Below are 12,534 nucleotides of genomic sequence, written 5' to 3'. Positions count from 1 at the left end.
GAGGAGGGTTAGCGACGGTTAGCGACCCCATCCCGTAGAAAAGCTAACTCGCTAAAAAAACGCTAACCAGAAAAAATAATTCAAACCATTTAAACTCTGCCTTGGGAGTTGAAGGAATAATTATGACGTCTCATGATGAAAGCCGAAACTCTTCGGAAGTCACGAGACCGATGCACCTTCTAACAACCAGAGCAACACTCTTTATAGGTACATGGAACGTCCGGACAATGTGGGAGACAGGAAAGACCAGCCAAATAGCAATGGAAATGAGGAGATACAACTTGGCAGTACTCGGAATCAGCGAAACCCATTGTATACAAGCTGGGCAACAAAGGATAGGTACAGGAGAGATGCTGCTGTACTCCGGTCACGAAGGGGGAAATGCTCCACACACTCAGGGAGTTGCTCTAATGCTGTCCAAAGAAGCACGAAATGCACTTGTAGGATGGGAATCTCATGGACCCAGGATAATCAAAGCATCATTCAGAACAAAGAAGCAAGGGATCACAATGAACGTTATCCAATGTTATGCACCCACCAATGATAGCAACGACGATGATAAAGACCAGTTCTATGAAAGGCTTCAATCAATTATAGCAAAGTGCTCACGAAAGGACCTCACCATCCTGATGGGAGATCTAAATGCTAAAGTTGGAGTGGACAACACAGGATATGAAGATGTAATTGGACGACATGGATTAGCAGAGAGAAATGAAAATGGGAAGAGGCTTGCAAACCTATGTGCATTCAACAAATTGGTTATAGGCGGCACAACATTCCCATACAAACGCATACACAAAGCTACATGGATCTCACCGGACCAAACCACAGAGAACCAGATAGATCACATCTGTATCAACAAAAAATTCTGAAGATCAATGGAAGATGTGAGAACCCGGAGAGGAGCTGACATAGCTTCAGATCACCACCTGGTTGTGGCCAAGATGAGACTGAAGCTAAAGAAACACTGGACAACTGGACAAACAGCACTACGAAGGTTCAATACAGCCTTCCTTCGAGATACTGACAAGCTCAACTAATTCAAGATAACTCTCAACAACAGGTTTCAAGCTCTACAGGATCTACTGAATGAACAAGAAACTACTTTGGAGGAAAACTGGAAAGGGATAAAAGAAGCACTAACTTCAACGTGTCGGGAGGTTCTTGGTCCTAAGAAGCATCATCACAAGGAATGGGTCTCTATGGGAACCCTGGACAAAATTCAACAAAGGAAGAACAAGAAACTAGCAATTAACAACAGCCGAACACGAGCAGAGAAAGTCAAAGCACAAGCAGACTACGCAGAAGCTAACAGGGAAGTGAAGAAAAGCATTAAAGCCGACAAGCAGAAACACATGGGAGAACTAGCAACGACGGCGGAAAAAGCTGCAAGAGAAGGGAATATGAAACAACTATATGATACAACGAAGAAATTGGCAGGGAGACATAGCAAACCAGAGAGACCAGTCAAGGACAAAGAAGGAAAGACAATCACTGAGATTCAAGAACAGAGGAAAAGATGGGCAGAATACTTCGAGGAACTGCTGAATAGACCAGCCCCATTGAATCCACCGAACATCGAGGCAGCCCACACTGACCTTCCAATAGATGTCACTCCACCAACGATCGAAGAAGTCAAGATGGCCATCAGACAAATCAAAAGTGGGAAGGCGGCAGGACCTGACAATATACCAGCAGAAGCACTGAAGTCAGACATTGAAATAACTGCAAACATGCTTCACCTTCTATTCAAGAAGATTTGGGAAGAGGAACAAGTGCCAATGGACTGGAAAGAAGGATATCTCATCAAGATACCAAAGAAAGGAGATCTGAGCAAATGTGAGAATTACAGAGGTATCAGTTTGTTATCAGTACCAGGAAAAGTTTTCAACAGAGTGCTGCTGAATCGGATGAAAGACGCAGTAGCTGCCCAACATAGGGATCATCAGGCTGGATTCCTTAAGGATCGGTCGTGCACAGACCAGATTGCGACACTACGGATCATCGTTTAACAATCAGTTGAGTGGAACTCATCACTATACATCAACTTCATTGACCATGAGAAGGCGTTTGACAGCGTGGATAGGAGAACATTATGGAAACTTCTTCGACACTATGGAGTTCCTGAAAAGATTGTCAACATTATCCAGAAGTCATACGATGGACTACAGTGCAAAGTGGTGCATGGAGGACAGCTGACAGATGCATTTCCAGTAAGGACCGGAGTCAGACAAGGCTGTCAACTCTCCCCATTCCTCTTCCTTCTAGTGATTGACTGGATTATGAAGAATTTGACATCTGAGGGGAAATACGGAATACAATGGACTTCTCAGAATCAATTAGATGATTTAGACTTCGCAGATGACCTAGCCCTCCTCTCTCATACACACGAACAAATGCAGATGAAGACAGCAAATGTAGCAGCAGCCTCTGCGTCGATAGGCCTCCACATTCACAAAGGAAAAAGCAAGATTCTCAAATGCAACACGGAGAACATCAACCCAATCACACTTGATGGCGAAACTCTGGAAGAGGTGGAAACATTCAAGTACCTGGGGAGCATCGTTGATAAACAAGGAGAATCAGGTGCAGATGTAACGGTGAGGATTGGCAAAGCAAGGGGAGCATTTTTACAATTGAAGAACATATGGAACTCAAAACAACTCTCAACCAATTTCAAGGTCAGAATCTTTGATACGAACGTCAAGACAGTTCTACTGTATGGAGCTGAAACGTGGAGAACTACTACGGCCATCATCAGGAAGGTACAAGTATTAATAAACAGTTGTCTACGCAAAATACTCAACATTCATTGGCCGGATACTATCAGCAACAGCGTTTTATGGGAGAGGACAAACCAGCTTCCAGCTGAAGAGGAAATTAGGAAAAGACGTTGGAAGTGGATCGGACATACATTAAGGAAATCACCAATGTGCATCACGACTCAATCCCTAACTTGGAATCCGGAAGGGAAGCGGAAAAGAGGAAGGCCAAAGAACTCACTACGCCGGGAAATAGAAGCCGATATGAAAAGGCTGAATAGCAACTGGAAAGAACTGGAAAGGAAGGCTCATGACAGAGTTGGATGGAGAATGCTGGTTTGCGGCCTATGCTCCTCGACGAGGGGTAACAGGCGTAAGTAAGTAAGTAAGTAAGTGATATTTAGGAGTGCACCAATTTTCACTGACCAGTATTAGGTTAGTGAGACATGAATATCCTGTTCTAAATCCATGATGATGTTCAGAAAACATCCGGTTCTCGTCTAGATACGTAAACAAATCCTTCAAATTATTTTTTTTAAAACTTCAAAAACCACGCTGGTTAAACTCGAAGATCGATGGTTCTCAGGTTTGTGTCTCATAACTGTCTCGACTTATTATTGCATTCCTCCAGATTTTTAGTAATCTATCCCAGTTTGCATATACTTAGTGGATTTGCGGTGAAGTTTGCAAGATAATTTGGTAATCTAGAATGCGTTTCATTAGGTCTTATAAATTTGTTATTGTCAAACTCGTTGAGCAGATCAAAAACATCCAGTTCCTCAATGATCACAGTGTTGAGAGTGAGCATGGTAGGGTATCTGTACGATACATACAGTGCTTAAGTAATTTGAGGACATGTTGACTTTAATATAACCGTCTCTCATCAATGATATACTACCGTTTCTCAATAATGATGAGATCTCTCTCATCTTAACCTTTTGGTTTACGTATGTATTCTATGCACTCCTTAAAAAGCTTTTCTTCACTCAATCTTCTTGACTTGCGAAGCTTTGAGGTTCGAATATTTCGAGGTGGCGGATATTGGGTTTCTGTTTCATCAGTTAGTAGTGACCTAAATCTTCCCAACATCTTTTTGTATGGCACAGCTTCCGAGAACTACGACGGAGCCTCCAGAGGCTCAAGAGGGGTTGAAGAATTCCATCCGATCAGAGCGTAATAAAGCTTTCTAGTATAGCAACGTGGCATGTTACTATTGGCCAGTAGCATAATATACCTGTTCGTGGACTGGCTGAATTATAATTTTGATGTAATAAACGCTAATATCTACATTTTGATTCTTACACAACAAGCAGTTCTGCAATCTTCTTCTGTCTTCGGATTTGTGACTGTGGGGTCCTAGTGTTCGAGAGCTCAGGTTATATGCGGTGTATTAGTAATCTAAGCTCTATATATAATCTTTTCTCCTACGGAGAAGGGAGAGAACCTGCTTACTGCATCACGGTGGAGAGTTTTTCGAACCACTCGGTGTAGTCCGAAGGTAGTGCGGCTGATTAGCTTCTATGAAAAATCTGCATACCTCCCAAGTATTTTTGAAAGAGGATTGTGGTTACACTTTACAACTTACTGAGAATGCTTAGTTTGTGAATACTTACATATTTACCTTTCAGAAGTGTGGTCTAGCTTCGGCTGATTCATCGTTGTTGACGACGATTTTGAAATCAAAAACTAGAACTTTATGGGCACTCTTACTTTTGAAAGACACAAAGTCAAGGTTCATGACATCATCCTCAATATGGGTCAATATGAGATATGGTGAGGATGATTCCGATCCCAATACGTACCTAGTTGCCTCTCACATGTTGCTCCAGGGTATATGTGAACACAGAGTCAACACTTTTTAGATGACTCAGTTATCAAACCCCTCCAGTATACAAGAAGGCCATTAAAATGTTCAAAGTTAAAACATGAACCACTTGAAGATCCAGTGTTTTAACCACCTAGCAAAACCCCATTCACTTCACAGTTTAACTGCTATAGACCAAAACGACTTACAGGTCTTGTTGTTTGGATTTTAAGCTCTAATCAAGCAATCTGAAGGTTCTACTTCCAAGGGATATGTTATCGATAACGGTAAAGGAGGTAGTATTTTTGATGAGTATAGCTAATCATCCCCCCTTATGGTTCTGAGATCTGTTGGCTCTTAATAATGTGGAAACTTCACAATCGACTTCCGTACTGCTTACAAACTGCGTCAATCCAATTTCCGTGATGATCATATTCGGCTTGGTAGACCAGCCCCTGATTGCTCCAGTACTGTTCGGGAGGCTTGCTTTCATCCAAAGACATAAGGTTGTATCTTATTTATTTACTTCTACCCAATCATCAGCTTTCACAAAAAAGGCAACCTTAGTCACGTTACACGCACTGCAAGATTCTTAATTGTTGTCGATGACTTCGGTAGTCAGGTCGCTGCTTTTTCAGGCATAATTAAACCTGACGTTACGATAAGGCTTTCTAGGCGCTTCCTGCTCTCCGCCGTTTAGAGGATGAGGGACAGAACAAACCCTTTTTATAAAGTTTCCATTTCCGACAGACCTCTTTAAAGTAAGTTCTTCATCTTTTGGTCCATACAAATTGATGAGTTCTGAGTCTATTTGGGAGGGCGTTAGATGGATTTGTCTACCAACAGGGTGTGAATTGTTTGTTTGCTAATAAGCCTTCTAGAAGCTTTCACTGCTAGACTGGCTTCGGATAGGAAGCTCTTTGCGTCCCTACGGCGTTTCTGACACAACCGCATGCGTCCAATTTTACCGAACGTTTTGAAAGCCACAGGAGTAAGTAAGATTCGTGCAAACGTCATGATACCATCGTTTGCATTCATCTCACTGAATGCTATTTTCCAAGGGTTATCAGCAGTTTAATGTGACTCCAAATGAAAATAATGGATGAAAATGTCATAAAAATAATTCTGCGATTTAACTCAGTACATTTCTAGGCAAAAACCGCTTGTGAGATAACGATTGTGAGAAGTTAAACACGGGTTGGATTGAATGAATTTTTCTCAAGCACTCGCTTACTCAGACAGACGAGGTGAGGGAGTTAAGTCAATTTCACCAAGTTTGACTTAATAATTTGAGCTGGATAAAAATAGGCTAGAGACGTATGATGAATGGGGTAAGCAATACACACACATACGCTCATGTAAAAACAATCAAGATTAATAAGCGAACAACTGATAAGGTCAAAATGTGACTCAGGACGAACGAATAAATTGTTCTTACCGGTACCTAGAACAACCCATGTGGGCCTGAGATAGTACTAAACACTAAAACAACTGGGGTGTTGAAGATTACTTCTGTTGAACTGTTTAGTCATCAATCAAAATTCTTCCAACAAACCAGACACAAAAACACGCGGGCAAAAAGTGGTGGCCGTGAATGAGTGAAACCGTGAACTGCTACGTTCAAAAGCACAGCGAAAGCTAACTACCATACACAACAGAAGCACAAGTGAAAAAATACGTGAAACAAACGATGCTTTTGGCATTACTTTGCCTGAAATTAATTCAGCTTAACTGAAAATAATGATCTTGATTTGCAATAGACGATCAGAAATGTAAATTTAACCCAGTGATGAGAGACATCGCTGTCCTTATAAACAGCACGAGAGAATGTTATCACAACAACAATTTGAAGGTGCTGTAGAATCTTGGTTTACTTCGTTATCGGTGCTGCCCTAAAAATAGACCTGATCCTAAAATTGTGGGTTCGTTATGATGTACCTGATCGATCTTTAAGATCGATCACAACATTGTCTACACTGACTCATCGCATCGTAACAATCACTAATATATGATGTGTGAGGATGGTCCACAGGTGAAGTCGAGGGGGCTCTAAGAAGCCCAGAAGGAGCCCGACATGTTCCATCCAATCAGCTTTCGGAAGAATATTCCACAATTGCCACGTGAAGCTTCCCTGTTGGACAATGCTGATAACAACCTGTCTACGGATTGGATAACTATAATGATGATTTTTGTTTCTACTAAAAACTATAAATACCTTATAATTTTGTACCATAATCGACACTGTTTGAAATAACATTCCTTCTACTTGTTTTCTGTCTTTTGATTTGTGACTTGGGAGGGTTCCAGCGTTCGAGTGCTCAAGTATTGTGCGATAGACTAAGAAATCTAAGTTCCAGATACAACATGATGGACAACACATTCAGTCTGGAAATGGAACAATATATTTAATAGGAATAATGGGTAAAGGCTACACAATAATGACCACGCCCGAAAGGCAGGGCCATGCCATTCGATGAATTTGAATCAATTGAATCCATTCTTCCCGCCTTCTCCATCGTTGGGCTTTTCTCCGCGTCAATTGTTGGATATCTACCTTCCCAGGTATGGGACAGGTATGAGACACAAACCTGAGAACCATCGATCTTCGAGTTTAGCCAGCATGGTTTTTGAAGTTTTAAAAAAAATAATTTGAAGGATTTGTTTACGTATCTAGACGAGAACCGGATGTTTTCTGAACATCATCATGGATTTAGAACAGGATATTCATGTCTCACTAACCTAATACTGGTCAGTGAAAATTGGTTCACTCCTAAATATCAAGTTGCCTGTAAATGTGGCCTACATTAACTTTAGTAAGGTTTTTGACAAAGTTCCTCACAACAGGTTGTTATATAAATTAAAAGATATTGTGATTGGAGACGATCTATTACAGTGGATAAAGAAATTCCAAGTTGGGTGTCAACAAAATGTGTGGGTGAATGTGTAGTTGTCCAGCTGAGAAACTGTGCATGGTGGAGTGCCCCAGGTTACAGTTTTGGGGCCAGCGTTGTTCCTTCCATGTGTATATGATCTTTGTAGGTCTCTATCATAGTCGGTTTTGTTATATGCTTATGATGCAAAGATATGGAGATAAAAAGTAAACGTTATAGTTTAGAGCCTCAAAATGACCTGAAGAAATTATCTGAGTGGTCGAAAATTTTGCGGTTGCCAATAAATGATTCTAGGTTGGTTGTAATGCATACTGGTCATCAAGATGCTGATACATACACGGTGAATATCAGTGAGCTGCCTATTGTTCAGAAACACAATGACTTAGTAGTCATCGTTATCGAAGACTTAAAAACTACTGACTTGGTGTGGCTGCCAAAGGTTTTAGGACTCTATGGTCAATACATTGGGCCTTCAGTCATGTCGATACCGAACCGTTTTGACTTTGTATACAGTATTCGTTCGACCTAAACTCGAGTACTGTATACAGTCGGCTATTCCCTTTCTAAACAGAGACAGTGAGTTGTTGAGAAATGTTCAGAGAACCGCAGTCAAGATGATTCCCGGAATAGCACAATTCCCATATGATGTTCGACTGGCTAAACTAAACCAGAGGGGTCACAGTTCTCAAAATACTTAGTGATAAATTTGCATCTGATATGCCACCAGTCTTCTGTCTGCCGATATAGAGAATTTGTGATGACACACTAAAAATGTTCATCAACTCAGAACAAATCAATTGTCAGCTGACTATCGACTTACTAATTGAATCATTACCGAGTGGAATTCATTACAATAACATGTAATTGAAACTCTATCTGCCGACTCTTTCAAAAGAGAGTTGGATCAACTAAGATATATGCCGTGACAGAATTATTACAGACCACCTAACCTCCTATCCTTACTAGACTGAAAGTGAAACTAAATTCTGCAACCTTCAATTACGTGCGCTATTGAAATCTTTATTTACATTAGAGATATTCGGTTCTGTACAGTTGACAGTTTAGACCTCTCAAAAAGTATGAAATATCAAGATATGGTTATAAAAAAGAATGATATTGAATTTGAGAAGTTAGCGCAATGGAAAAAGTATTCGGACTACTTAAACAACTCAACTGTGAGAACCGAGAAAGAAAAACAGTGGTCGTCGAACAAGTACAAAATATATAGGTAAATTGAACTCTCTGAGAATTTACTTTTAATAAGTTCACAGGATTTTTTCGGAAAGAACAGCGATCATTCACAGAAAAGTTTGCAAGCTAGAAGAAAAAAGCTGCTTCAGCTGCTGGAAAATGATGCAGAAAATGAATGCGTAAAGCCGTTGATTCCCTAACTGAGCTGTTTAGAATCTATTAAAAGCATACAGTGAATATTCTAAATCCAAGTCAGCTATGCTAATTCGGTCCACTGCACTAAAGGAAGAACGTGATTCAGAAAAAGCAAAGGTTATCTATATTTTAGAAATACAATATTATCTAGATGGCTGAAACCCTCTTGATGGAACATTTCAAGAAAAACAACCCGGATGTCAGGGATATGTTACGTGCAGCCGACCAAAATGATATTGTTGATCACTGGAATGACCAACTAAATGAACACAATAAAGTAAGTCAAAATGTATTTTTGTGGGGTAAGTAAACTTCCACACACTTTTATGCAGCCTCTTTAGCTCAACTACAAGGTATTTTGTTGACTAAATAAGTCTAAGGTTTAGTTTCTGTTGATGGCTTTTTGATTAACAAAATAATTTTACCTTTTGGGTTTTCGAGGACCCATACATGTAAAGTTTCCCGAAATTCAGTTCATTTTTAAAGGCCTGATATCTAATAGTTCATTTCTTTGCACAAGCTAAAGTATACGAAACAACTAAGCATCAAAAGGTTAAACTAGCTGTATAATCTATTGAAATATTTAGGTCATGAAGAACAGTTAAAAGTAAAATTTTGTCATTTAAAACGTTATTGCTTCCTGAACTGACCATTTTCTTTTTCTTTTTGATATAATTTTAACTGAAGCAATTTAAGCGATGCATTTATTTAAGCAAAATATATGGAGAACAATTTGTGTCCATATATTTAGATAAAATTCATTGGCTTTTATTATTTTCAGTGAGAATCATATCCTTCTCGTGAAAATACGTATGAGGATGCTTCCACGATAATTTGAAGTATTCGAATTATTGTATTAACTAGGAATTCTCAAAATAGTGCAATTTACAACAAGCAGAACTAGATGAGCGCAAATGAAAGCATTGTATTTAGAATTCCAAATTAGACACACATCAGGTGCAAAAGAATCATTAGTTTATATAAATACTACATCCTCCATAGCTTAAATGCAAATCACCATGTGTCTTTCTGACTGTGTATTGGATGTAGACTCTGTATAATCTAAAATGTGCTTATTAGTATTGGAATTAACAATCAAAAGTGGAACAAACTCAAAGGGTTCTTGGAATTGTATTTGATCAACATGTTAGTTGTGTCTAAGATTAGAACCATAGATTTCTCAACATTCTTCACCACAATCCCTGTGGCTGGTCGAAGATCATTCCCAAGATAATATATAACTTCTGTACACTCTAAACACTTCATATTAGAACGAAGAATTCTTCCTTCTAATACCTATGATGAAGTATCTTTCGTTACAGAATGTTTAGCATTTCTATATGGAAGTAGCAATGTGTCAGTTTCCCTCTCCAGTTCTTGAAATGTCGAGGCAGCAATGAAACTAATAGCAGCTTTCAATGTCCTGACGAAATCGTCTGCCTGAATATGAGAACAAAGGCGCTTACGAGCAGTGAAAAGTTGTATGCACCCTGTACCATCCAATATGTAATGACTGCGTCTTCTGCAAAATGAAGGCCATCATCGTGCACTAATACCATAGAAACCACCTCGCGACTAAAGACGTTTCTTAACGCTTGAATTGTGAAGTCAGAATTTGATGAAATTATGATAAAAACTTCAGGTCATTTGGGTAAAAAATCAATAACTACGAGTGTATAGTATTTGCCGAGAAATAGACCACAATAACCTGCATGAATTCTCTACCGAACCTCAGACGATACTGGTCATGGAGTCCACTTTGGACGATAAAATTAAGACTTATGACATTTTTTATTGTAATGATTATCCAGAAACGTAGTCGGCATGTTAAATTTGTTTGGTACTTCTGTACCGAACCTTATAGTTATAGGGATTTATGCAAAACTACATTGTTGAACCACATCAGACGAGAAACGTGCTAACGATTTTCCAAAATGATAAATGAACTTTAAGGCTTCATGATCAGTAGCAATAATGAATTTATTTCCAAATAAATATTTATGAGGTCGCTTAACAGCCTAAAACACAGCTAATAGCCTTGTTCAGTAACAATAAGTTTGCGTAAAACACAGATAATTGATCTACCTTCCTGTTCCAAAACTGAAACGGTACTCAGAGGTGATGAATCGATAATAAGTCTGTGGCGCACTATTACCATCATTTATCAGTTTCTGGTTTTTGTTATTATTGGTATATCCCGTGGAGAATTATGAATGGTGACTTTTGAGAACTATATATGGACCAATATTATATGTATATTTCTTATTGTATAATTGTTAAGTAACTAAAATATTCATGTTCGTGTCCTTCTTATTATAAGCTTTATTTTGACCTATAGACTATTATTATACCATTTACCATTCCTGAGTTATCCCCAGTCTATTAATTACCGCCTCCCACACTCACAGCTACATTTGGCTATATCTTGTGCAAATGTTATTTTCTATTTTATGGTACGATGTGGTCAGTTTTTTCGGCATATAAACCCAGTATGTTTGAAATACAATGATTTATATTGCAGAGGCTGTTATTGATGTTCTGGACTTAACTGGCTGGGTTAGGTAGAAAGCAGGACCGACAAGTACTCTAGACTGCTCATACAGCTTTTGTGTATCATTGTTCTGATCGATAATTCACTGCTCTCCAAATGGCGGTCTTATAATGTTCATATATAACAGGGCGCGTATATCACACGATATAACAATTATGATGATATTTTTTCACGTTAACAATGATCAAATCACTCGACTTTCATATTCTTTAAATGGTATAGGTATCAATACAAAGGTTCGACTTGACACTTTCAAATAAATTGAACAGAGTAGAGAGTTAATAATAAGTATATTTTTGTTATATCCCAATAAGTAGAAAGATTGTATTTCTGATGTTTCGTGAATTAATGTAAGTCACTTCTTCAGAGTAAACAAATGATCGAAATGACTCAGTGGCCGAGTGGATAACGCGATGGCGTTTGAAGTGAAAGGTACTGGGTTCGAGTCCCAGAGTGGACATCAACTCTGAGATGCAGGTACATCCAGCTGATGAGTCCCAAATAGAACGAATCGCGCGTCCTGGATTCCACTGCTAGCCACTATACATCTTTGCTTACCATGCTTGTGAATTTAGGCTATATCGAGGCAATACGCACAGTATGTACATGTGCCAATTAGAGAGTGACCAGTTGCAGTCCTAAGCATCAATGGAAAGATTCAAACAAAACAATACTAAGTGAATTTAAAAATACATTTATTACTGTAAATGACACTTTCAAAAATCTTCTCCTGACAGTTATCTATCTTGTACATATATGTCGTTACGCAATTTGTGTTCCTTGATTATTCTGTGATTTCACATAAGATCAATGTATGGTTGATAACGTCGAGATGACTTAAGTTATTTAAGATTGGATAAATTATTTAGTTATGATTATCACTTAATGAGCCAGATAATACCAATCTGATTTAGAAACCATGAATAGAACTTATACAGTATTCAATGGTTGTTCAACTACTAAACGTTAACGAATGAGGATAAAATTCTGTACAAATCATAGAGATGAAAGTTGTTAGATATCGAATTTTTATTTTATCTATTTTTCATAGTTGAAATCATGAGTCAATTGAAGCTAGACCACCATGGAAAACCTGGAAGCAGTGGATGCGAACTGCTGAGGAGTCCCATAATAGGGAAT

At 38.8% G+C, this 12,534-nt stretch overlaps 1 protein-coding gene and 1 non-coding gene across 2 annotated transcripts in view; both read left to right on the top strand.

Annotated features, from left to right (window-relative positions):
* Positions 1–8,595: 8,595 nt before the first annotated feature.
* Positions 8,596–12,534, top strand: part of Smp_180580 (putative meiosis-specific nuclear structural protein 1) — a gene marked incomplete at both ends in the record, with an annotated part of 14,210 nt that continues 10,271 nt past the window's right edge. The window contains 3 exons of the mRNA XM_018795397.1: positions 8,596–8,670; positions 8,862–8,960; positions 8,995–9,120. Coding sequence (XP_018649714.1) covers positions 8,596–8,670; positions 8,862–8,960; positions 8,995–9,120 — 300 coding nt within the window. The remainder of the gene's footprint in view (positions 8,671–8,861; positions 8,961–8,994; positions 9,121–12,534) is intronic.
* Positions 11,783–11,854, top strand: Smp_tRNA_00790_Pseudo_TTG.1.1. Its single transcript has one exon. It is a non-coding gene (tRNA).

Source organism: Schistosoma mansoni, chromosome 2, assembly GCF_000237925.1.
Source record: "Schistosoma mansoni strain Puerto Rico chromosome 2, complete genome".
In the NCBI taxonomy this organism is placed as follows: Eukaryota; Metazoa; Platyhelminthes; class Trematoda; order Strigeidida; family Schistosomatidae; genus Schistosoma; species Schistosoma mansoni.
This window is presented reverse-complemented; position numbering and strand designations above follow the sequence as displayed.